General features: G+C 32.8%; 3 protein-coding genes and 1 pseudogene across 13 annotated transcripts; 3 read left to right on the top strand and 1 right to left on the bottom strand.

Moving 5' to 3' along the window:
- The first annotated feature begins 290 nt into the window (after nucleotides 1-290).
- LOC142539263 (GDP-mannose transporter GONST1-like) lies at nucleotides 291-5045 on the top strand. Of its 9 annotated transcripts, none has more exons than XM_075644578.1 (11): nucleotides 291-554; nucleotides 723-828; nucleotides 1187-1357; nucleotides 1546-1780; nucleotides 1882-2021; nucleotides 2404-2533; nucleotides 2867-2965; nucleotides 3332-3486; nucleotides 3689-3805; nucleotides 4460-4557; nucleotides 4756-5045. In XM_075644578.1, the coding sequence occupies exons 2-11, from the start codon at nucleotides 806-808 to the stop codon at nucleotides 4797-4799; spliced, it is 1212 nt and encodes a 403-aa protein (XP_075500693.1). In that variant the 5' UTR covers nucleotides 291-554; nucleotides 723-805; the 3' UTR covers nucleotides 4800-5045. The 9 variants fall into 9 exon arrangements, with proteins under 9 accessions (XP_075500693.1, XP_075500696.1, XP_075500695.1 ...); XM_075644581.1 differs by having other exon boundaries at nucleotides 706-828; XM_075644580.1 differs by having other exon boundaries at nucleotides 694-828.
- A 1709-nt stretch (nucleotides 5046-6754) lies between these two features.
- On the top strand, nucleotides 6755-9072 carry LOC142538285 (protein NRT1/ PTR FAMILY 4.4-like; annotated as a pseudogene).
- A 3329-nt stretch (nucleotides 9073-12401) lies between these two features.
- Nucleotides 12402-13072, bottom strand: LOC142538284 (uncharacterized). The gene is made up of 2 exons (XM_075643640.1): nucleotides 12535-13072; nucleotides 12402-12418 (listed from the first exon to the last, which is right to left on the bottom strand). The coding sequence occupies exons 1-2, from the start codon at nucleotides 13070-13072 to the stop codon at nucleotides 12402-12404; spliced, it is 555 nt and encodes a 184-aa protein (XP_075499755.1).
- A 4779-nt stretch (nucleotides 13073-17851) lies between these two features.
- Nucleotides 17852-24581, top strand: LOC142539262 (stomatal closure-related actin-binding protein 1-like). 3 transcript variants are annotated; one of them, XM_075644574.1, is made up of 13 exons: nucleotides 17852-18030; nucleotides 18994-19287; nucleotides 19494-19622; nucleotides 20221-20313; nucleotides 21134-21274; nucleotides 21594-21662; nucleotides 21891-21974; nucleotides 22599-22779; nucleotides 22927-23043; nucleotides 23131-23189; nucleotides 23347-23481; nucleotides 23951-24100; nucleotides 24223-24581. In XM_075644574.1, the coding sequence occupies exons 1-13, from the start codon at nucleotides 17971-17973 to the stop codon at nucleotides 24265-24267; spliced, it is 1557 nt and encodes a 518-aa protein (XP_075500689.1). In that variant the 5' UTR covers nucleotides 17852-17970; the 3' UTR covers nucleotides 24268-24581. The 3 variants fall into 3 exon arrangements, with proteins under 3 accessions (XP_075500689.1, XP_075500692.1, XP_075500690.1); XM_075644577.1 differs by having other exon boundaries at nucleotides 17890-18331; XM_075644575.1 differs by having other exon boundaries at nucleotides 17894-18038.
- Nucleotides 24582-25128: the final 547 nt, after the last annotated feature.

Below are 25128 nucleotides of genomic sequence, written 5' to 3'. Positions count from 1 at the left end.
TTAATTTATTTTAGCCATCTTATGCATTCAGTCCATATTTATAATTAAAAATAATATTTTGATATAAAAAATAATAATTTTTTATAGATCGAATTGAGTTGGAGATCTGTATCATAAAATTATATGTTAAAATGATGTCACAAGAGTTTTTGTGTTTATTTTATTGCATAGATATAAAAAGAAAATCTTTATTATAATGTACTGTATAGATGCATAAATATTATGGTAATTTTTGTTCGTTTGTTGACCTAAATTTAGATGTAAACGACGTCGTAATACATACGGAAATGTTGAAGCCAAAGAACAAGTTTGAGTTCTATGAAATCCAAAAATGAACTGAATAAACTGTAACCTGGCCGTTTCAGTTCGCATTTGCAGATTTGACTGACTTGTTACACTCCTCCCTTTTCTCTTTCTTTCTCGTTTTATTTGACTTCGTCCATTTCACATAAAGCGTGCCTCCGTCTGTGTTCGCTTCTGGTTTCAAGATTCAATCGACTCGAGCAAGTATTACGCGCTCAAATGCGTTTATGTTAATTATAAATGACTCCAAGGTACTTTTTCTTTGTTGGTTATTGAGATGGGATTGTTTTACACGATTAAAATCGTGTTGGGCATCCGGGATTCATGACTTTCACTGATTATTTACTTTCTTTTCCGATTTTTTTTAAAATTTTTGTTTGGAGGATCAAGAAACTCTTGTAGTTCTGTTTCTTGGAAAGATTTAGAGTAAAGAATTTGTCTTTTTGGATGAACACGTTGGGGAGCCGAGTTGGATGGTTGATTGAGGTCGGCAAAGGGATTTATGGGTACCAGGTTATCCAAGCTGTAAGATTTTGGTTTTTCTGTTAGGTGGGTGACAAAGATTTCGCATCCAGGAAAACTAATGACATAAAGAAAATCCATGTTTGAGTTTATGCTTAAAGGCTAATTTGATTTGAGGTGCTTTTAGAAACTTAAGTTCCCATAATTTCATTTCTTGGTCAATATTTTATTATGGCCTATTCTAGCTCAATCATTCTTATTTCTGTTGTTTCCCCTCATTCCAGTTCTAATGTTTCTAAGTATAAAACATATTTTTAGTATGAAATCAGAATTAGAGTTTTTGCATCATTAAATGTTGAATCCAAGGATGATTCACAAACACCTTTGCAGCTGATTCCCATTAAATTTTCCCTTATGGTAGAGCTTTGTCAAAAGGTGTTTTTCAAGATTTTCTTGATCCTGTTTTGGAGAGAAACACAACAGCGGATATTGGGAAGGGTTCCCCCAGCAACGAAAGAGACCTGAAAAATCATCAGCTCAACAGCTTGCTGGATCAGGTCTCTAGTCCGGCTCGAAGAGAATTAGTTAGCAGGTATCTTCATTCTTTGTTTGCCTCATGGACAGGTTCTTTGTGTTCCTGTTGTCAAATACTAAGAAGAGTTGTATAATACAAATTAACTAGAAAGAGAACTCTGTGAACAGTTTAATTAAAGTATTTACGTTGGCCTTTATTTTCTTGTTGCAATAATAGTTTATTTTACCATGTTTGTTAACTTACAGAGCGTCTTTTGGGATGAGAACTCCTGGTAATAATGATGAGATTGATGTGGAGAGTGGAAGAACAGAAAAGGATAGAGAAAAGACAGTGAGAAGTAAAAAAGGAATTACTTTACACAATCAGGCCCTGTTATCTGGCCTTGCATATTGTTTTTCTTCGTGCAGCATGATACTGGTTAACAAGTATGTCCTCTCCAGTTATGACTTTAATGCTGGAATCTCTTTGATGCTATATCAGGTTACTTTCCATATTAAATCTTTTCTGAATTATCATAGTTCAGTTTATTAATTTAGTCTCCATGTTATTTAAATATGAACAAAGTTTGTTTTTGGATGCAGAATTTTGTCTCGGTGATTATTGTTTCCCTTTTAAGTTTCCTTGGCTTAATTACTACGGAACCACTCTCATGGAGATTAATTAAGGTCTGGTTGCCAGTCAATGTTATATTTGTTGGGATGCTGATCACAAGTATGTTTAGGTACTAGTTTCCCTTATCTGGCATCGGTTTTGGTGTAAACTGCATCTTTTGTAAATCAAACATTTGTGATTTTATGATAAAGTATCTGACTATTATTTAGTGGCTAATCCTCATGATAATCTATATTGTGGTGTTTCTTCACAGGTAATATGGCAATTAATTTTTTGAAATTGTTTTATGCAATAGAAAAAGAAAAATTCTTTTTGCTGGGAGCATATATAAATTTCAGCTTTTTTATCATTCTTGATTTTACTTAGATCACAATAGACATGAAATCTCTTTTCTTTGGTTGAATTTCATAGTTTACATGCTACTTATATCAGGAAATATCTTAATTTGTTTCACATAATGTTGCCTAACATATTATTCATGTTGAATGCAGTCTAAAGTACATTAATGTTGCCATGGTCACAGTTCTGAAGAATGTAACCAATGTGATAACTGCTGTTGGTGAAATGTATTTATTTAACAAACATCATGACAACAGGGTTTGGGCAGCTCTTTTCTTAATGGTATGTCTTCTGGCTAATACAAGATCAGTTAACTCATTAACTACATTTCGGTCGATAAAATGCCAGTATTCCATTGAGTTTTTATATTAGTACTTTGCAAAATTATAATAGTTATTTCACTCTTTTTATGTATCTTTTTAGTTGATTACTGCTGAATATTTACAAGCTAAGTCCTCAATGACCATCAATCACACTTAATTTGTCATGGTCTTATGAATATTGGTGTTGATTGACACATCAATCATAACCAAGCAAAATCAGGCTCTAAATTCCTTTTCTACTACTTCATCCAATTATTTACGATAGGTTGAATTTTGTGTCATCATTTTGTAGATCATTTCAGCAATATCCGGTGGAATTACAGATCTGTCATTTCATGCCGTTGGATATACATGGCAGTTCATGAACTGTTTTCTGACAGCATCATATTCCGTAAGTAATAGAACCTAGCTTTGTAATATTGCACCTGTTGAGTGTCACCTTCATTTTTTGTGTTTATATAATTTTGGTTATCTTCAATGGACACATTTGTGGCGACCTTCACTTTATTATATTAAAAATAGAGTGTTTCATCGAATCTTTGCTTGCTTTCAACTCATACCAATGCCAGGTGCTGCTATTCAATTGTGAAATTGCATTGTTTATTGTTATATTCTTCAAGTTTTGTTAAATATCATGAAATTGAGCTCCTCGTGGATATGGCTTAGCTTCTTGGAGTAATTGTTCGGTGTTTTCTGCAAAATGTTGTTGCATCTCTTTTTAATGTTTGAAACTGAAAGTAATATTTTTGTGGTGCAGCTGACTTTACGCAGGATCATGGATACAGCAAAACAAGTTACTAAATCTGGAGAGTTGAATGAATTCTCAATGGTCCTGCTCAACAATTGCCTTTCGCTGCCTCTAGGAATTTTTCTTATTTTTGTGTTCAATGAGGTCGATTATCTCTTACAAACGTAAGTGAAGTCTAAATTATTGGTTATTTGACTCGTGTTTCCTTATCATCGAAAATTCAAAAGAATTTTCTTTTTGAAGTTAATTTTAAGTCATTAATTTCATGAGGCAACCCTATATGCATTGTCTTGTAAAGTACAGTGAAATACTGTAACTCGCGCAAGTAATCTTGTTCAAAATTTGTTCTTTTGTTCACAATGTCAGACCTCTTTTGAGATTGCCAACATTCTGGATGGTGATAACGTTTAGTGGATTCTTGGGTTTGGCTATAAGCTTCACTTCTATGTGGTTTCTGCATCAAACAGGGGCTACTACGTACAGGTGAAACTATGCTATCCATTTCACATCTGTCATAGATACTTGATTTTGGCATCCTCTAGTGCTGAGAAGAGAGCGACAACAGACTTGAATTTTAGATTTAGGCGCAGCATTTATTTTACATCTAAATGGTGTTATACATTGATTTTTGGCTTTGAAATATCTGCCAAGAGAATTGAGAATCTAGCTGATTTACATGTTTCTTTGGTCTAAAATATATACCAAAAAAGTAGCTCATTATCTAAGAAAGTTTTGCATCTGTAGAGCTTCAGAGTTTCAATAGGTGTTATGATCATGAACATTAATAAATATCCAAAGTTACGCTTGAAATTATGAATTTAATTTGAAAAGATAATTTGATGGATTGATTTCAAAAGACATGTTTTGAGTGTATTTGAAACCAACCACAATTATTATTGAAATTGCATAACTTGATACGAAGTGAAATCCATTTCGATTTTGTCCATCTGAGCTAGTCAATGAATTTGTGATTAATGGATTTGAAATTCAACAATCCAAACACAACCAAAGGTGAAATACGGGGATTTCTTGAGATCTATTATTGTTTTCAGTCATATCGGTGATTGGTCAAGCGAAGTTAGACTTGTTCATCTCCTTTTTTGCAAATTCATTCATGTGCCTAGCATATTCCTGCAGCCTTGTAGGTTCTCTGAACAAGATACCTCTCTCTGTTGCTGGCATCCTCCTCTTTAAAGTCCCAACAAGTTTGGAAAATTCTGCCAGCATTTTCTTTGGTAAGCCTCTGTCAACTCTGGGAAACATTATATTCACGAGCCGACCTCGAAATTTTGATCAGTGACGACTTAATAGAAATTACATTTGAATATAAACTAGATTTAACAGATGGATTTTCAGTTAACGAAACCGAACATGCTCGGCCTCATCGAGCAATGCAGGCATCTGAAACTGTTAATTGGTGTTTCTTTGTACAGGGTTGGTGGCTGGAGTGTTCTTTGCAAGAGCAAAAATGCGTTAGATGGTTTCAGTTTTGAAGAAGTTGGAATTCTTTACACGTGAACGAACACTCATTGTTGACCACCCTTTTGGGCTATTTTATATGCAATTTTTGTGATATTTTCATAATTTTGGGAAATCTTTTAAATTTAAGCCGAAATTCTGCGAAAAGAAATTAAAACTTGAATTTCCTTTAGGTGGACTGGAAATTCAAAATTTTTACTGAAATTCCAATGTTTGTTTGAATTCATCAAAATCATATCATTTTCTTTTTGTGTTTCTAAGTTCAGTTGCATGATATCGGGTAGGTCGATATTTGATTTAATTTCAAGACTTTTGGGGAAAATCTTTCATGAAATGTCGTGAAAAAATAGAAGATAATTTGTTTTACTTGGAAAAATCTTAGTCACTTCAGTCTCGTATGTTTTGCATGTTTCATAGTTTAGAATCGAATGATTTTCGCGGACCTTCAATTTTTATTTATCGTCTAACAATATCCGCATAAAACTACGTCGGATCTTTTGTGAAACATTATTTAGAATCATATCTTCGTTATCTAACCGAACTCGGAGCATGTCATTGGAAAGTGATTCAGTAATTAAACCTCATTCTAACACATTATGATTTTTGTTTCAGATTGATCCTTCTCTTGATTTTGTTCAAGACTGTTTTGGAAATTTTTATTATGTTAATTTACAAGTTTTATACTATATTTGTGATAAAATTTAATTTATTATATATAATTTTATTTAATTTATTATATATAATTTTTAAATCTTAAAATATATGTTATTTTAAAAAAAAAAATAGGTTTTTTAATTAAATATTAACTTTGACTTGTTCAAATAACCATTAAGGTGAAGCAGAGTCAGGAACGACGAATATTTTAATGATAAACAGATCTATTTTTTTAAGTTCGTTATTACGGGTACTTCCTACAAAGGATCGGACTAATGACGCATACAATACTTGAATTTTTGATGTCGATGCTACATAGTTGGTTCTCATCTTTCAGACACTACGAGTATAATAGGAGCATCCGTCGACAAAAGGATCATCATTTAAAAAAAAATTTAGCAATCTATAACAAAGCAAGAGGAGTTACGTTTTTATAACGATACGAGGATTTGTTGCTCGGATTTCAATTTCCCCTTCCGGTTCAGCGATTTTTTTTAAAAATCCGATCGATAATTCATCGGATTCAATATTTTTAATTATTTTAAAAAATTTAAATCCGAGCAATTATTGTTCAGATTTAATTCAGTAAAAAAATTATTTATTTTGATCCAAATGAAACCGGTTCACGTTTATGATATCTGAGGATTAATTCCTCCGATTTCAACCTTTTCTCGAACTTGTTATAAAAATGTAATTCCTTCACATCTGTTATAGAATGGCAAATTAGTTTGAAATTGATAATATTCAATTAAAAAAACCCAAAATTTTAATTTAAATTTTAATATGTTTTTAATATTGTTACACGATTTTTATTAGTTAAATAAAAAGTATTAAAAGTTTTGAATAATTATATAATAACCAAAAAAAATATTAACATTAATAACTACTTATTTATGATTTTAAAATTTTGTAGTAAATATTTTTTATTTAAAAGAATAATAAAAATAAAATTAGAGTCGAGGTCTTTCATCTCTAGACAAAAACTTGTGTGAGACGGTCTCACGAGTCGTATTTTGTGAGACGAATCTCTTATTTGGATCATCCATGAAAAAAGTATTACTTTTTCATCCTAAGAGTATTACTTTTTATTGTGAATATCGGTATGGTTAACCCGTCCCACAAATCAAAATTCGTAAAATCGTGTCACAATGAGACCCACTCTCATGTCTAATATGAATGAGCTCGTATTTCCAGTCATATTAAAGAGAAGGTGTGGGGTCTTAGACCCGGTTTTTTAATTTTTTTTTTTTTTAAATTCTTTAATATTTCTGTAAAGATTGCAGGTGAAAATGGAGGCAAATGCACGCGAAAAAAGAGGGGGGGTTCCGGGCTTGCATCTTCGTTTTTGGTAATCAAATCAACACCAAAAGTCTTTCCTTTATGCAGTAATTTTTAAGTCCAAGTGATCAAATGCATGTATGTTGTGTTGTGTTTCAGTTTTGGTAACTTTGGAGAACATGGGATTTGTAGCAAACATGTCAACCATGGTTCTGTACTTTCACTTCGTCTTATTCTTCGATATGCGGACTTCCGCAAATACTCTCACAAACTTCTTAAGGCTCAACTTTCTTGCTCACAATCTTGGGAGGCTTCATGTCAGATACTTGCATGAACCGGCTTTACACATGCTTACTTTTTGGGTTTCTTGAAATAATGGTAAAAAGAATTTCATTTTCTTGAAGAAAATTTCCGATTCTTTTTAGTTGATTATTATCTGAAGTGTGAATTTTTTTCTTCTTTTGAAAGGGATTGCTATTGGTTACAATCCAAGCACACTCCACGAACTTGCAGCCTGATCCATGTAATAATAAACAAGCTGCATCAAGGGGAGTGAATCCATATTTTTCTACGCTTCTTTGTGTATGTTAGCGTTAGGTTGTGGTGGAGTCAAGGGGTCAATTGCTGCACTTGGGGTGGATCAGTTTGATCGAAAAGACGTGAAAGGAGGGAAGGGTGTTGCAAGCTATTTCAACTATTATCAGTTCAGTGCAACTGTTGGATCGTTGATAGGTGTGATAGTGGTTGTGTGGATTGCCCTGCATAGAGGTTGGCAGTGGGCTTTTTTCACAGGCTTGGTGACTGCGGTCGTAGGTTTCATGGTTCTTTCACTTGGGAAGCCTTTCTACTTGTTTCCACCATTATCCAACAGCCCTATTGTTCGAATATCACAGGTTCGTCCAAAAAAATTTGCTTTGTCTACGCTACACCGATAGATATACTTATCATACAGTGATAATATGTGACTCCTACAAGGGTTCAATATGATCAAGCTGTTATAGGTGTAGCTAGCCGGAGTGAGACTCAGAGTTCAACTCTAATTTCTCTCACTATTATAACTTAAACCCGAATGAGGTCATGAAGGTTACATTGAAATTCTACTGGTTTTGCAGGTTTTTATTGGTGCAATTCAAAAAAAAAAAACTTGAACTTGCCAGAGAACCCTGACGAGTTACATGAACTCGAAGACAAAGAAAGAGATCCATTTGAAGAAAAACTTTGCCACACTGACCAGTTCAGGTATTAATTCGACTTCCAAACCATTGCAAGAGTACTAGTACCGCTCACAGATGTGAACTACATCATTATTTTATCTTGTTCAAGTCCAGGTTTCTCGACAAAGCTGTTGTTCTTAGAGACGGTACGAGCCCCAAATCAGGGAGAATTTGCACGGTGACACAGGTCGAAGAGGTCAAGATACTGATACGAATGCTACCGATCATTGCCAGCACCATCATTATGAACACATGCCTAGCGCAGCTATAGACCTTCTCAGTACTACAGGAACGTGTTGGATATCAAGACCACGGTGATCTCCAAGTCCATTCTCCATATCGAGCGTTCAGCCACACTGCTCCAAGGATACTTCATGGACCCTCAGTTAGGCTCATGGAAGATCCCGCCTCCTTCAATCCCCATTATCCCCCTCGTTTTCATGGCCATTCTGCTCCCACTATATGAGTTGTTCTTCATCCCATTCGCTCGAAAGATCACGGGCCATCCAACCGGGATCACTCAGCTGCAAAGGGTAGGCGTTGGGCTTGTTTGATCAATCATTTCAATGAGCATTGCTGGTCTAGTAAAAGTGAAAAGAAGGGATCAGTCGATAAAAAATCCATTCAAAGGGATTAGCTTATTCTGGATTTCGTTCCAATATGGTGTTTTCGGGATTGCGGACATGTTTGCTATGGTTGGACTGATGGAATTCTTCTACAAAGAAGCTCCATCCGGGATGAGGTCACTTTCTACGTCTTTCGCCTTGTTGTCTTTGTCGTTCGGGTATTTCTTGAGCACTGCTTTTGTGAACATTGTGAATGCCATCACTGTGAAAGTCACAGCAAGCAAAAGAGGGTGGCTTCAGGCACCAGACTTGGATCATAACAAGTTGGATTATTTTTACTGGTTTTTAGCCATCCTAAGTTTGTTGAATTCGCAAATTATCTGTTTTGGGTATCATGGTACAATTATAGATCAGATGTCGACGAATCCGATGAAAGAAAGAGCAAGAACAAGAATTATGAATTATGATAAACAATGTGGTGGAATGTTTGTCAATTTGGGCAGATGATGTAAGTGAGTAGGATATTTTTTGAGTTGGTTTGTGTTTTTATTTCCCTTTTTTTCTGAAGCTGTTCTTGAATAATTGGCCCAAATTATTGTATTCTTGACATCTTTCCAGAGGGAAAATAAATAAATTATACTATAATTTTATCCCAAAATTCATATTTATATTCAATTCCAAAATCTACTATGATCTTCCAACTTTTGTTTTGTATGATCCAAAACCATAGGCCAAGTAGTCTTCCAGTGTGCCTGCACAAACTCAAAGAGCGACAACTAGCTTTCGTGAGATTCGAACTTAGTGTCTTCGCTCTAAGCTTCATACACTCAGCCAACTCTACTAGAAGATTTTCATATATTGTATGGTAACCATAAGTTCCATTTGTCGACGCTATATATTTTTTCAAGTAAAAAGATCGTCACGGAATAGGCAACATCTTATGTGAGACGGTCTCACGGGTCGTATTTTTTGAGACATATATCTTATTTGGGTCATCCATGAAAAAGTATTACTTTTTATGCTAAGAGTATATTTTTTATTGTGAATATCGGTAAGATTGACATGTCTCACAAATAAAAAAATTCATGAGACCATCTCACAAGAGAACTACTCTACGAATAATATTTTATTTACTGAATGACCCCACAAATAACTAAAACTTAAAAAGTTTATTTTGTAGAAATTTTCAAGAACCAAAGGTAGTTAAATAACAAATGATATGATTCTGCCTTTTGGGGAGGGAGCTTTTCTCAAGATGGAGGCTAGACAACAATATCGACTCAAAAGTTTGTTCATTACATTGATTATAATGTTATGCTAATCCACTTGTATTAAAATTATATTTTTATAAAAATGAAATAAAATATTGTTTGTAAATTTTTGAGTGAAAATTATAGTAATATCATATATATATATATAAAAATTTAAATAAAAGTAAGAATATGTAATAATCAGCTCATTTGATTTGAGTCTCTTTCAAACTAAAAATCATATCGTTGTGTGTTTAATTTAAATTAAATAAACTAAATTTAATATCAATCAATGCCACCAACCTATTCTTGGGACCCTTTATAGGTGAACGAATATTTTAGTCTAGTGTAATCATTTGAGGACAGTTCGTTCCCTTCTCAACTGACATCTCCGTTTTTACGCGAGTAGATATTCTGTGAGACTATCTCACGAATATTTATCTGTGAGACGGATCAACCCTACCTATATTCACAATAAAAAATAATACTCTGAGCATAAAAAGTAATAATTTTTCATGGATGACACAAATAAGAGATCTGTCTCACAAAATACGACATGTGAAACCATCTCACACAAATTATTGTCATTGTATATACGTTATTGAATCGACATAGGCGTTATGCATTTATATAATTTTTTTGTAAGATTGACTCATATTCAAATTAAATAATATCTTATTATAAAAACTAACAGGAGATCATATTATAATTTTAAATTATAGAATTAAAAAAAAAAGTTAGACCAGGACACCAAATTTGTCTGTATTGTTGGAGATTCAATAATATTAAATCTATAAATCATGTGATTAAATCCATATATCACAACACGCCAGGAATTCATGTCGAATTATCAAAAATATGAATAACACTAAACACGTACCAGAATCCATTGTTCGATCTAGCGTCGGAGTTATGGATCTTCCAAGACAACAGAGAATCGACCACCTTATTCTTGCCTTTGATGGGAGAATGAGAGAGATCTAGAATACATGTGCCGTATGTAATTCTGTGTTATTTTCTATGTGCCTTGGGGATTATAACCTTATATAACCTTAGAGTCTTCAACCCATCATAGAAGACGTAATTGAGCTGGGCTTCTACACATAAGGTGGATCATACCAATTTATTTAATACTTTGGAAACCCATAATTAATTAGATCACTTTATTGGGTCCTTTATTAGATAGCTTGTCCATGTACAATTAATTAAATTATGTGAGCCCACAAAATAATTCCAACAATCTCCCACTTGGGCCACATAAGTTATCCGGATATTGTACATGCAAAAATTGGATTGAGCTCTTGCTATCTAAACCAAAATATTCCTTAACAATCTGGTCTATCAATTATACCAATATCGAACCAAAGCAGTCATCGCTACATTTAAAATCACTAGACCCATCAATGATCACAATATTAGCATAATCAATAACATAGATCAAGTATGGATGTGTAGCATAGAAATACATAAATGTGATCCAAGAATAAAACATGTATTTCTAAATGGTCCTCCTAATGACTCAAAGAGTCCAATAACAGACTTTCAACCAAATGCTGAACCGCAATGAAAGACATCACTTTATTTCAGAGTAATTCAAATAAACCTCAGTCTGTACAGAAACTTAAATCATGTCAAATGAGTCAATGCTCAAACCGAATACAAACTCCCACTGTACATGCATATCAACTATATGGACAACACCAATGTGTGTCACATGCCCAAAAAATCTTGGGTGGCGAACCCATGACAAACGCATCCGCAATTATAGAGTTTGCAATCACATGCTCAATTGACACACAATCACTCTAAATTACTTCCTTACAACTAGAAACTCCATGTCAATATATTTTAACTTTGACAAGTTTCAGTTGTTCTTTAAATATAATATAGCGGCTTTATTATCACAATTGATCCTCAATGGTTTCTTAGATCAATGATCATTACCGGTGATAAAATTTCGCAACTTTATTCGGAGTCCAAATATCTAACTATTTCCAAATGTCAGATTTCCAATGTGTGAGCATAAAATCCTTAGTTCACTTTATGTACTGCATAACCCGATTAATAATCCAATGTCGGATTTCTTAAATATCTGCCCAACATTCTAATGATGTTCACAATATCTAAACAATGTTCTCTATAAATCTGAATGAGATTACCACCTGATAAAATTTATACCGCCACATATATGGACATAAACATTAATATATTCTTCTCAATGTTGACTTTCCAATATACTCACTCCCACTAAAGTCAACATACGAAATTAATTTGTATTTAATTTCAAAATTTCATGCATGCATAATGTCAATGTCATTTAAAATATTGATGTTCAATTTATCAAGCTTATCAATCAAAGAACTCATACCAAACATATTTGAATTTCGAAAAATTGAAAATACCACATGGATAAAGCAAAAACTTGATTTGTTCAAACATGAAACTAAAATCAAATTTCGTTTTTCAAATTCAAATACCAGAAAATAAAAAACTCAGATCCTAAATAAAGCTTTAAAAAAAACACCAACAGTATTATTGTCATTTTTCATAAGATGTATCTTTCACCATCAGTTGGCAACCGGCTCCTTAGGCAACCCTTTCTTTGCACGCCAATTGGCGTATTTGGGACAATCCTTCTTCACATGTCCATCAGTCCTTTTGCAAAAGAAACAAGTGATCACTTTATCTTGTTTCTGTTGCTCCATATGCTGTGAAGTCCCAGAGTTTCCTTCCTTATTGCTCTATTTTCTTTTTTTTATTGATGCAATTACCTTGATAGTTAGATGCCAAGTGAGCACTTTCAATCATATCTTGTTTGAATCTCTCCTCCTCCTGAACGCACTGCGCAATAAGCTCATTCAAAGTCCACTTTTCCTTCTGGGTATTATAACTTATTTTGAATTGATTAAATTGCGTAGGCAGAGAGATCAAGACTAAATGCACGACTATGTCTTCTGACAATTCCAACTTGAATGCTTTTAGTCGAGTCACAAGATTTGACATTTCCATTATATACTCCCTTATGTTCCCTTTCTCTTTGTACCGCATTGAGACAAGTTTATTCAGAATAGTACTTGTCTCGACCTTTTCGTTTGCAGCGAAACGATCTGCTATTTGAGTAAGGAACTTTTTGGCATCATTTTCTTCAGGAATTGCACCCCTTATAGTATCTGGAATGGAATGTTTCATAATCATCAGACTCATGCGATTTGATCGCTTCCACTTTTCCAAAGAACCCTTTTGATCAGCAGTTCCTGAACTGGTCAAAAGTGCGGGGCGATCTTCTCTTAGCGCATATTCCAAATCCATGCAGCCGAGCAATATCATAACATGCTCTTTCCATTTTTTGAAGTTTGAGCCATTAAGTACTGGAATGTTGTTCAAATTGGCAGATATAGAAGATGCTATAACAAAATAGAACAAAAAACTCACAATAAAATATAGTCCATGCATATATTTAAATTAAATAAATCACAAAATATAAGTATGCTGATGGTGTGCCCATAAATAAAATACCTAGCACAATATTGATATTTAGTCTTTGAACAAAAATAACAATTTGTAAGTGGTACATTCAAACATCATGTTTATTAAATATTGATAATAAATCCGGCCAACAATATGCATTTCTTTGGACCGACAATTACATGCATGGATAAATCCGAAATTATCACATATTTAGTACCACATATTGTGCTAAAATTTGGCCAGAAAATGACCTTCCTTTGGGCCGATCATTTTCCGCATAAATTTAACACAATTTAATATCATATAATGTGTCTACAATCTGGCAAGAAAATAATCTTCCTTTGGGCTGATTAATTTCTGCATAGTTTTGACACGCTTTAAGATCACATAATTATGTGCTTATAATCTGGCCAAAAAATAACCTTCCTTTGGGCCGATTATTTTCTGCATAGATATAAACACAATTTTTTTTAAAGTCTGCAATCTGGCCAAAAAATAAACATCCTTTGGGCCGGCTATTTTTCGCATAGATATAAATGCACTTGAAAAAGATATATTGAAACTAAAATCTGGCCATAAAATAATCTTCCTTTGGACCGATTAATTTCCGCATAGATCTAGATGCACTTTAAAATCATCTATTGTGTTTGAAATTTGGCCAAAAAATAATCTTCCTTTGGGCCGACTATTTTTTCGCATAAATTGAAACACAATTTATTTTGAACTTGAACAATATTTACATATCTCAAAAAATCACTTTATCAACATGTAATTTAAATTTAACCAAATTTGAGATACAAGATATCAACTTAACTTAAAATTTTCACAAGAAAATTTATTTTCCTTAATTGGGCCAAATAAAGCATAGATACCAAATATTCAAGAAATAAAATATTTGCACCTCAAAATTATTCATCCACAAATATTTTATCGAAATAAACAAAGACGATAAAATAATGAATAATTCCATATTAATTTTATTTCACGCAATTAAATTTTGAAATGGTCGAATTTAATTTCACAAATCAGAATTGCGGAAGTCAAAAATTAATAAAATGTCAAAATTCTGGATTTCAAAATTTGGAGAACCAAACAAGGCCTTAAATTCAACCAAAAAATACCCAAATTCGAAACCCTAACCCTAATCTTCAAAACGGCGCCGCCACCTATTCCGGCCAAACCAGTCGGCGGCGATTATTACCAGAAGTACCCTTACCACGGCCGACCACTACCCTACCATCTCCGACCAACAATCAGCCATAAATCGATTGGAATCTACAAAAAAACTGACGGAACTCGCGCAGCCAGAGTTTCCGAGATTCAGGTCACAAATACAATCATGCCGCGGACATTTTCGATCAATTTATGGTATGGATATGAGCGCAGAGTGTTGCGAACAAAACGCCTCAGAAGTCGCCGCCAGAAATCGGCCGTCGACGTCCGATTTTCCATGAATCTGGCGGCCTATCCAGGAATCCGAAAATTCAATTTCCAATTTTCGATTTTTTTAATTCGAAAATTAATCTGAATTTTGGATGTAAAATTCGAAAATACTAGATCCAAAGAACATGAATTTATTCAGATCCAAAATTCAGGGAAATTTTTTTTTATTTAAAAAAAAACGGATCTGAATCCAAAAATTTATAGATTAGAAAATCGCCTCAGATCTGGGAATAAAACATAATTTTCTGTTTCGATCCATCAATAAACAAAATTCTCATAATTCAACATGAACATGGCTCTGATACTACTTGTTGGAGATTCAATAATATTAAATCTATAAATCATGTGATTAAATCCATATATCACAACACGCCAGGAATTCATGTCGAATTATCAGAAAATATGAATAACACTAAACACGTACCAGAATCCATTGTTCGATCTAGCGTCGGAGTTATGGATCTTCCAAGACAACAGAGAATCGACCACCTTATTCTTGCTTTTGATGGGAGAAGGAGAGAGATCTAGAATACGTGTGCCGTATGTATTCTGTGTTATTTTCTATGTGCCTTGGGGACCATAACCTTATATAATCTTAGAGTCTTCAACCCATCATATAAGACGTAATTAGGCTGGGCTTCTACACATAAGGTTGACCATACCAATTTATTTAATACTTTGAAAACCCATAATTAATTAGATCACTTTATTGGGTCCTTTATTAGATAGCTTGTCCATGTATAATTAATTAAATTATGTGAGCCCACAAAATAATTTCAACATGTATTATTTATAATAATAGATATATTTATATATATATTTTTAGATATCAATTAATAAAGTAAAAATCTTAGAACAACATGATTATAAAATAAGAATTAAATGTAACATGGTAAAACTTGGATTTAGATAATCTCTTGAGTCAAAAACACATCATCATGTGTTGTATATTTTCTACTAGGAGATGATCAATTCATCTACAAAATTTTAAATTTATTTGACATCATGTAAGATCCGATTATCTCGTGTAAAAAATCCACAGCACTTGGTACTGTGTTTTTAATACAGCAGATGACCCAAATCCGTAAAAATTGAATCGAACCCAAAATGATATCATTTGCACCAAATGTCATCTGAAGGACAAATATTTCTACAATTGAATTATCTTTCTTAAATAAATTTATCGATTGTTCGAACATTGACTACAATATTTTATTTATTTTTTTTAATCTTTTTGTCACACGAAAAGCCTAATTATAAAAAGGGTTAAGGATGATGATTTGGCTCTACGCACGAATCAAATTCAAACCAATTAGCAATTAAATTTTTTTTCCCCATAATTAAAATATAGTTCGACAACATGTATATCCCACGTAAACAACATTCGCGATATCTCACTCTCATTAAAATATATTTAACCATAAAATTAGTAAAACTATGACTTGGTCCCTTAAACAATCATTCGATCTCAAAGTATGCTATAGTTTTACTATATTATTATCCATAGATTATTATAATATCTATTAAATTATCCTTTTCATATTATTATTCATAGATTATTATAATATCTATTAAATTATCCTTTTCAAAATAATCTAATACATATTTGTGTATTTATATATACAGTTTTCATATGATGCACACACTTATGTGAGTATCGATGATATGACACTCACTTATTGGACTTGCATTTTGTCCATGTTTCGTCACATCCAATAAGTGAGTGTCACATCATCGATACTCACATAAGAGTGCACGATGTGTGTGAGACATATCAAAACTACACATACAATATATATGTATATATGAATAGGTTTTCTGTGAGACTATTATATTGATTTAAATCCATAATATGATCCGAATCAATATTTTTCAAGGGTCAGATCGATTCTGGTAAAAGATATGTAAACCAGTGTTTTCAGAACTAGACCGGACCAACAGGTTTGGCCAGTTCGACCGGAGATGTGTTTGGTCTGAACACCAGTCATGGTTCGATCCGAAACACCTTAAAAACCATTTTAGAGGTCAAACTGATCAAAATCGGTCAAACCTGGTAAAAAAAGACCAGCCGAACTGGCTATGAATCGAAAAACCAATTCAACTGGTTAAACCGATTTTTCGATTTTATTTTTATTTTTTTCGAAAACTTAATTTTTTAAAGTATTAAATTTAAAATTTTTGTTTTATATATATACGATTATTTGAAATTTAGACTTCGTTAAAAATATTATTTTAGTAATAATATAATTTATTGTTTTTGTTTTTAAAAATATATAACTATAATTTGTATTTTAAATATATGTATATGTTATTTAGTTTTAAATTTTGGCATATATCTTTTTCTTATATTTATATACATCTTATACATATGTTTAGATCTTAAACTTGAATAATTATGTTTTTTTATTATTTATAAACATATTTAAAATATTTATAATTTAATATAATATAACAATTTTTTTATCCGACCAGGTTAAATCGTTTTTCAAATTAACCCAGTTTGATCATCGGTCTGGTTACAAAAATATTGATGTAAACAAATTTAATATTTTAAATATTTACCATTAAACAAAGAACATATATTGTATGTAAAAAAATAAATTGTATCTTTTAAAATCTTATATTTTAAAACCCAATTAGTGTACACACAGAAAAGTTTCATAATTTTAATCTATGTAGTTTGTCATGAAATTATTTAATTATCTTATAATATTGACTTTTATATTCAAATAAATAATTATACTAATGCATAAAAAATTAATTAAATTAACTATCGAATGTGATCGGTTGGTTCGATCGAAAATCAATAATAGGTCCGGTTCGAACCAACTCTAATAATCTTTTTTACAGTAAAAAACTTGTGAACCTTTTAAATACAGTTAGATCGGTTCACCTTTTTTAATTTTTTTTATGCATATTGATTAGATTTTAAATTTGGAGAAAGTATATTTTTTATTATGATTTATATATACATTTAAGAATTTTAGAATATAAAATATAATAATATATAATTATTTTATATATAATTTTTCGGTTCAATGGTCTGATTAAATCTATTGAAATTTTTTATTTTATTTTATTTTATATTTTTTTACTGTGGATGGGTGTGGTCATGAAAATACTGGTTTAAGAGTAATATATTTATATATAACAATAATTAAAACTTTAATGCTACACCAGATCAAATTATGATCTGTCCATGGGAAACTTGCTTCCCTCTTCAAATAAAAGACAAGATTTCATTTTTCTTGTTTATTTTTTGATATCGCTGAAAGTAATTTTCTCCCACGAAAGAAATGCTTGATTGTTCAAATGGGTTGCCGAAAATTTCCCAAAAGAGGCAGCAGATCGACGCTGTATGAATGTATATTTTTATAAATACACGTATTCACGCAGGCACAAAGGCTGCTCCATAGATGCATTACTGTGTGTTGACTGTTTCTGTAAATGGTGTATGTATATATATGTGTATTTAGAGAGAGAAAGAAGGTGGTTTTTCTTTACTTTCATTGGCTTTTGGTAAAAGCAAACAATACCTTCTCTCACTCGCACTTGCTTCATCTCTCTACATTAAAACCCCGTTGCAGTTCATTCGAGTTCTTTCGAGTAGTACTTTTCGAGGGTTATTATATCAACCAGTTTATTTGATCTGGTCTGGTGAGTGTAATTTATTTATTTATTTGGTTGTGTTTACTGTTTTTTTAATCTCAATTATCGGTTGCTCTTTGTCTAGGAGTTGAAACGGTTGTTAGGTTTTTATCAACTTGTTTTTTTTTTTTTTTTGTTTTCCTTTTGTTTTTAGTCAATAATGTTTCCTGGGCAATCGCTAATTATGATGTGTTTACTTATTTCATGTTGGTTTGGCTATTCTTTATTGTTTGTATGGTAATTCTTTTTTGTTTCATGTAAATCTGCATTTATTATAAATGTAATGATTTATTACCCTCTCTCCCCCCGAAAGCATGTTTAATTTATTTTAAGACAGGGTAAGAATGCTTATGTTGTGTTGTTAATTTAGTTTATGGCATTTCAGGCTGTGGTTTTGCTGTCAATTTTCGGACGATTGCTTGATGTTGGTACCTTAAATTCTTTTTTATGCTTAACGATGTGGTCAAATGCCATCTTATATGTTTTTTTCTCGAGTTTCAGACTCCTTATGGCAACTTAGACTCACACCAAGAAATTCGGGGTTGAGAAATTGTTTGTGGTTTACTATAAATTTTTTAGGGTACATGTGGAATAATACCAAGTTACCCTACGCTCAAAAGGTTTTTTTATGTTTGATACTAATGATTTGTTATACCGACTGCTGGTGATAGGAAAATTTAATTATGACGAGGTTTGGCCGAGAGTTTAGTTACACAATGCACAAGGAGGCTATCTCTCCTGTATCAGCCGATGTGGTTTTTTCCTCTACTCGGTTTCCAAAGTATAAAATTGGAGCTAACAATCAGATCGTGGAGGTCAAAGAGGATTCAAATGTTTTGTCTGTGAAAGAAATGGTTGCACGAGAAACTGCTTTGTTGCTGGAGCAGCAGAAACGCCTCTCAGTGCGAGATCTTGCCAGCAAATTTGAGAAGGGTTTGGCTGCTGCTGCAAAGCTGTCTGATGAGGTTTGATTTTGATTATGCTCTGGCATTTTTTAAGTTTACTTCAAAGATTTTCGGCATCTGAGAGAGTATTGATTTCATCATGTTCACTGTTCTGACATGTATTGGCTATTGAGTTCAATGAATAATCTGTAATATTAAGAAAGAGATAAGCGTGTCTATTTAGATTGTTCCAAATTTAGATGTCATTTCTTAATGGGTGGTTTCAGGCAAGACTAAAAGAAGCAGCTTCATTAGAGAAACATGTGCTTCTGAAGAAGCTCAGAGATGCACTTGAAGCTTTGAAAGGACGTGTAACGGGAAAAAACAATGATGATGTGGTGGAAGCAATACTTATGGTTAGTTTGATGGTTTTCTCCCCTTCACATCTATCACCTTTCTCTACTATCACTATTGTTTACCCATTGCCATACCAAATATGGACTAAAATATACGAATGAGAGGTTTATTTGTTTTTAATTCTCGACTTCAAACTACCTTCCTCCCAGAGAAAACCGGAGTATCATTAAAATTTAAAATCCTGTGTAAAAATTTGCTACTTGAATCAGCTGTAAAAATCCTATGTGAGATTTAGCTACTTGAAGTAGTTGTACCTTATAGTATCTCTTATATTATGTTCTATCCAATATCATCCACTTGATGATGGACGAATAAACGCTTGCTGAGGTGATAAGCTTACTGATTGTTTCAGTCACCTTTTGACTTCTCGTCCCAATCATATATAAACTGGTAGAAGATAAGAAATCTTGTCAGATTTCATGTGGTTGGAATATTTAATCCAAGATGATACTCTTCAGATGCATTACATCTGTCACTTTTTGGTTTTATTGTGTAGAGTGACAGTAATCTCTCACTTGGTATATGCCGCTTTATTTTTGGATATTTCTAATAAATCTTCCCCACTTGTCCCATTTCTCAACTTTTTCATATTGATAGGTTGAAGCTCTAGCAGTTCAATTGACTCAGAGGGAAGGAGAGCTAATTCAAGAGAAGGCGGAAGTTAAAAAGCTTGCGACTTTTCTGAAGCAGGTAAAACTAATATCTGTGGATTTCTTCCAAAAAAAGAAAAAAACTAATATATTTGGTATCTTAAAAAAATGATACTGCTACATATGTTTTTTTCATGGCATGTCTTTCTTTTTCCTCTCCCAAATCCTTGGCATGAAAAACGAAAATTGAATTTCACGTTATCTTGAACAAACTTCATATGAGTGATGATAAGAGCCTATCTTCAGTTTTTTTAATTAGTTTAGTATTTTTGTTTTTACTGTAGTTATCATCATCCGATGTTGTTGCGACATTTACAATGTACAATTAATATACTATTTTTGTTTTTACTATAGTTGTCACCATTCAATGTTGTTGCGATATTTACAAAGTAAAGATAATATATTTTTATCAGTTTGGTTTATATTTCTTTCCTAATATGCAAATTTTGTTTTGTTGCAAAATAACGATGTGGTCTATTGCCATCCCAAAACTATGTCGCAGTTAGACTATATTGGTAATTGGCTCATTGTTATTCTTTTAATTTTCTTTACTTTTATATTCAGGCTATTTGCATCCAATATCTTTCTTGTACTACTGTTTTTAGCTAATGTTATCTTTGCGATTTGCTGTCTCTTCCCTCACTCATTGCTAAAAGTATCTTTTATTAAAGTCCGATGCACTTAAGAAGATATTGATAACAATATTAAAAGAGACATAATTTTATTAATATTTATTGTCTAAAAATGTGATCCACTCTCACGTGTATTTATGCATGTGATTTGAACGTTGTATTATATGGAGTAAAGGTTTTTGTGTGTCATCTTTCTTGTTCACTTCCTAAAAAATTTTTATCCAACAGGCTTCAGAAGATGCTAAAAAACTCGTGGATGAAGAAAGATCTTTTGCCAAAGCTGAAATTGAGAATGCAAGAGCAGCAGTCCAGAGAGTGGAAGAAGCTCTTCAGGAACATGAACGCATGTCACGAGCGTCAGGAAAGCAGGTCCAATTGAAATTCTTCTGTTTATGTCCATCTCCATGTGGTTGTGTTTATCTACTCCTTGATCTTACTGTTTTAGCATTCATTTGAGTTTGGGATCTATATGTTCATGTACTAATATATAATATAGTCTTCCCGCTGTTTTCCTTTTTATTTATTTCTTGTTAGTTCAATGCATTCATGTGATTATTTGGAAAATACCTTTTATGCCATGAAACAATTTGCATATCCCTTGTTTCAAGAATTTACAGTGTTAATGCTGGTCAGTATATGCATAGTTTTGCTGTATAGGTTGACCTGCCGCTTTAGTTTCTATTATCAGGACGTGGAAGAATTGATGAAGGAGGTGCAAGAGGCTAGGAGAATCAAAATGTTGCATCAGCCTAGTAGGGTAATAATATACACATGCCACATTTTATTCTAAGATAAAGCCATCATATATTTGGCCCACTCTTGTAGAGGTGTCATTGGTTGATTCTTTTTTTATTACTACGGGAAACATTAAAACTATGACGGTATTATGGTTAATCTTCTAAAATTTATACCTTTAAATCAATGTGGAATCTAAAATTTTCCCGCATTCATCTCATGTGTATCATAAGACACATTGCTTTTGCAGGTCATGGACATGGAACACGAGCTTCAAGCATTGAGAGTTCAACTTTTACAAAAGGCAAAGCACTCACTGCAGCTCCAGAAGGAGGTCCTCTCTTGTTCTGCACGTATTTTCACCTTTCATTTATGTTGAGTTCAACTTGGTATACTTTTTTATTCTACGATAAATTTGCTACCAGAATCTCGTGTGGTAAGTTATAAAAATACTGCGATTGAAAACTGGCTGTGCATTCTGTTGCCGTTAATTTTATAAGCAACAGAAATCACAGTTCATGTGAATGTCTTCAGATGTTTAGGCAAAATTTACCTTTTTTTAAAAATTAATATTTTTCTTAAAATGGCATACAAACATTGCACCTTGATGGAAAATAATCAAATTGGATAAATCCAAACTTGGCCTGTGATTAATGAAAACCATTTAAGATCTTTATACTAGGATAAGGACAAATTTTATGGTGTTCCTTTTGCCTGAGTAAATGCATAAAAGATCAGATCGGGGTCATGATTAATTTCTGAAATATTCTGATTAACTATAACTATATAGACTGAGAGATGCAAAGTCATCATCTGCATATTAACAAATGGTGTTTGACATTCTTTTGAAGATATTCTATTTGTCTTGGTTGTTTGTTTCGGTACTCATTGATAGACATTCACTAATGGTAATAGATACAAAAGCTTATTAACTCTTTTCTTGCTTGAATATTCTCAGCTGGCAGCTAGTAAGAAGGGCGATAAAAATGCAGCTCATTTGTATGATATAGATGGTATTGAGATACTGGGTTCATATTTACGGATGTATCCATGTTCTGAAAGTGTTCCTGAACTTTCAGAATGTTCAATACAGTGGTATCGTTCAACAGCAGAGGGTGACAAGAGGGAGCTTATATCAGGTATCTACTTTGCTACAAGTGATTGAACTTTTGTAGTTAAACACGCATGTGCATGAACTAACACGTCGCATTTTCTTGTAAAAATGCATCACTCTTTATTCTTACAGTTTTTATAGTTTTGATGTTACAATGCTTTTCTGAACACAGGGGCCACCAAATCTGTATATGCTCCAGAGCCCTTTGACGTTGGAAGAATACTGCAAGCTGATATTTTGATTGATGGTCAGACAGTAACTGTAATGACTTCTGCTCCTGTAGATCCTGGTCTGTTAACTTGTGCCTATTCACTCTTAAATTTAGTTTTGACTTGGTTTCTCTCGTTAAAACATGGAATTGGTTCTTCTTATCCAGCTGCAGGATTGGGAAACTATGTGGAAGCATTGGTTCGAAGGCATGACACTGAGTTCAATGTACGCATTTGTTGTCAACTGTACAAGTGTTAGCTGTTATGTGATTTGTTTTATCCATAGAATCTTGTTCTGCTCCAATGTGAACATGACACAGGGAATTTTCTTGTATTTTATTGCATTACACGTCCCCACTTGTGTTCGAATAAATGCTTTTCAGGTTGTCATAATCCAGACAAATGGAGCAGATAATCCATCACAGTCTATCCACGTACTTCATATCGGAAAGATGAGAATAAAACTTCGCAAAGGGAAAACTACGATGGCCAAGGAGTATTATTCCAATTCAATGCAGGTACTCGACCCAACTCAAGAAAGCATGTGTGTATCATATTCACATACAGTTCTCTTCCAACAGAAACAACTCGTACACATTTGTTGAATATGTGAAGGGATTAAAAACCAAATAAAAAGAGAGTAATATTAATGTCGAACACTATACACTTCCCAGTCGTAGACAGGCTTGCACAAATTTGTCTTAGATCTGGGTGGTAACAATTGCTCTTACCGTGTTGTGTGGTTGCCTATGTGGCACATCAATTAAACATGGTGCTTGTTCTGCTTTATGGTTTAGAAGATTTGAGCTGGGATCAATAACAAACATTTGGTCATACTCTTAGTTTTAGCCCCATAGTAACAAGGAAGAAGTATTCTACTAGTATTCTACTGCCATGGCATGTTATTGTTATGTGTTCACCTTCTTTCGAATAATAACATGGACGGTTTGGAACAGTTGATGATAAAAAATTTCTTTTTGTCTTCAGCTTTGTGGAGTAAGAGGTGGCGGAAACGCTGCAGCTCAGGCAGCATACTGGCAGGCCAAGTCAGGGCTGTCCTTCGTATTAGCATTTGAATCAGATCGAGAAAGAAACGCAGCTATCATGCTTGCAAGAAGATTTGCGTTCGACTGTAATGTAAGTATAAAAAATCTTGACAATTGGATTCAAAACAAGATTCTTCTTCTCTTGCATTCGGGTTTTGTCTGCACAAAAGTAGCGCGAAACTGAAATATACGGGTAATATTCTTTTTTCCCAGATTATGTTAGCTGGACCAGACGACAGATCGGCTGCAGGAAAATGACATACCCTTCTTGTATACAAAAACTTAACTGCAATACTTGCTAGTGTTGATTGTATTATCACATTACGTTTCTTGAATGTGATCTTGTGTCAGTTGCTAGGCCTGTTTTTCCAGTTGCCTTGATCCGTTTTTTTCCTTCTTTTTTTTTCCCAATCCGAAATTGTTTTAGTTTGCATGTTTTTTTTTTTAAAAAAAGTTTGATCGTGTTGCTGATCTGGATGAAAAATCATATATTAGTCGTGTATGTAATGTTTATTGCACTATTATTTGTCATCCGTGAGGAAATATTTGCGTGATATTTCTTTTTTATTGATTATGTCCCCTTCTCTCATGTCTTGTGATCTATTAATATAGTAAAAAATATGAAATGTTCGAGTTCGAGATTCAATCATAAGATTTCATTCTCCAACTAAAAAAGGAAATGAAATGATTATAAATATAATTTTATTTGGAAAAAATTTGTGTGAGACGGTCTCACGAGTCGTATTTTGTGAGACAAATCTTTTATTTAGGTCATCCATGAAAAAATATTACTTTTTATGCTAAGAATATTACTTTTTATGTTAAGAGTATTATTTTTTATTGTGAATATCGGTAGAGTTGATTCGTCTCATATATAAAAATTCGCGAGACCGTTTCACAAGAGATCTGCTCATTCTTTTTATGGATATCTTATTGTTAGGTATGTATAATTTAGGATCCAAGTAAAGTTTTATTTTAAAAGTTAATTTTGTTATACACATTTAAAATATTGGTATACTGATTCTTATGTTGTTCTTGTGTAGTAGGATGTGCAATTAAAATTGTATTCACTTAGATTTTATGGAGAAATATAATATAGAGTAGTTATAAAAAAAATAT

The sequence above is a fragment of the Primulina tabacum genome, chromosome 3 (assembly GCF_025594145.1).
Source record: "Primulina tabacum isolate GXHZ01 chromosome 3, ASM2559414v2, whole genome shotgun sequence".
NCBI classification, from domain to species: domain Eukaryota; kingdom Viridiplantae; phylum Streptophyta; class Magnoliopsida; order Lamiales; family Gesneriaceae; genus Primulina; species Primulina tabacum.
The sequence above is the reverse complement of the archived record's forward strand: the minus strand, read 5'-3'. Positions and strand labels throughout refer to the sequence as shown.

What these genes read in the sequence shown, in the direction of transcription:
- LOC142539263 (XM_075644578.1), top strand. Translation starts at nt 806, where the DNA reads ATGGGTACCAGGTTATCCAAGCT. An exon ending in GGGCAGCTCTTTTCTTAATG is followed by an intron (nt 2,534 to 2,866) that starts GTATGTCTTCTG and finishes ATCATTTTGTAG; the next exon opens with ATCATTTCAGCAATATCCGG. An exon ending in TTCTGACAGCATCATATTCC is followed by an intron (nt 2,966 to 3,331) that starts GTAAGTAATAGA and finishes TTTGTGGTGCAG; the next exon opens with CTGACTTTACGCAGGATCAT.
- LOC142538284 (XM_075643640.1), bottom strand. Translation starts at nt 13,072, where the DNA reads ATGGATTTGGAATATGCGCTAAGAGAAGATCGCCCCGCACTTTTGACC.
- LOC142539262 (XM_075644574.1), top strand. Translation starts at nt 17,971, where the DNA reads ATGCTTGATTGTTCAAATGGGTTGCCGAAAATTTCCCAAAAGAGGCAG. An exon ending in AGAGGCAGCAGATCGACGCT is followed by an intron (nt 18,031 to 18,993) that starts GTATGAATGTAT and finishes TGCTGGTGATAG; the next exon opens with GAAAATTTAATTATGACGAG. An exon ending in CAAGAGGGAGCTTATATCAG is followed by an intron (nt 22,780 to 22,926) that starts GTATCTACTTTG and finishes TTCTGAACACAG; the next exon opens with GGGCCACCAAATCTGTATAT.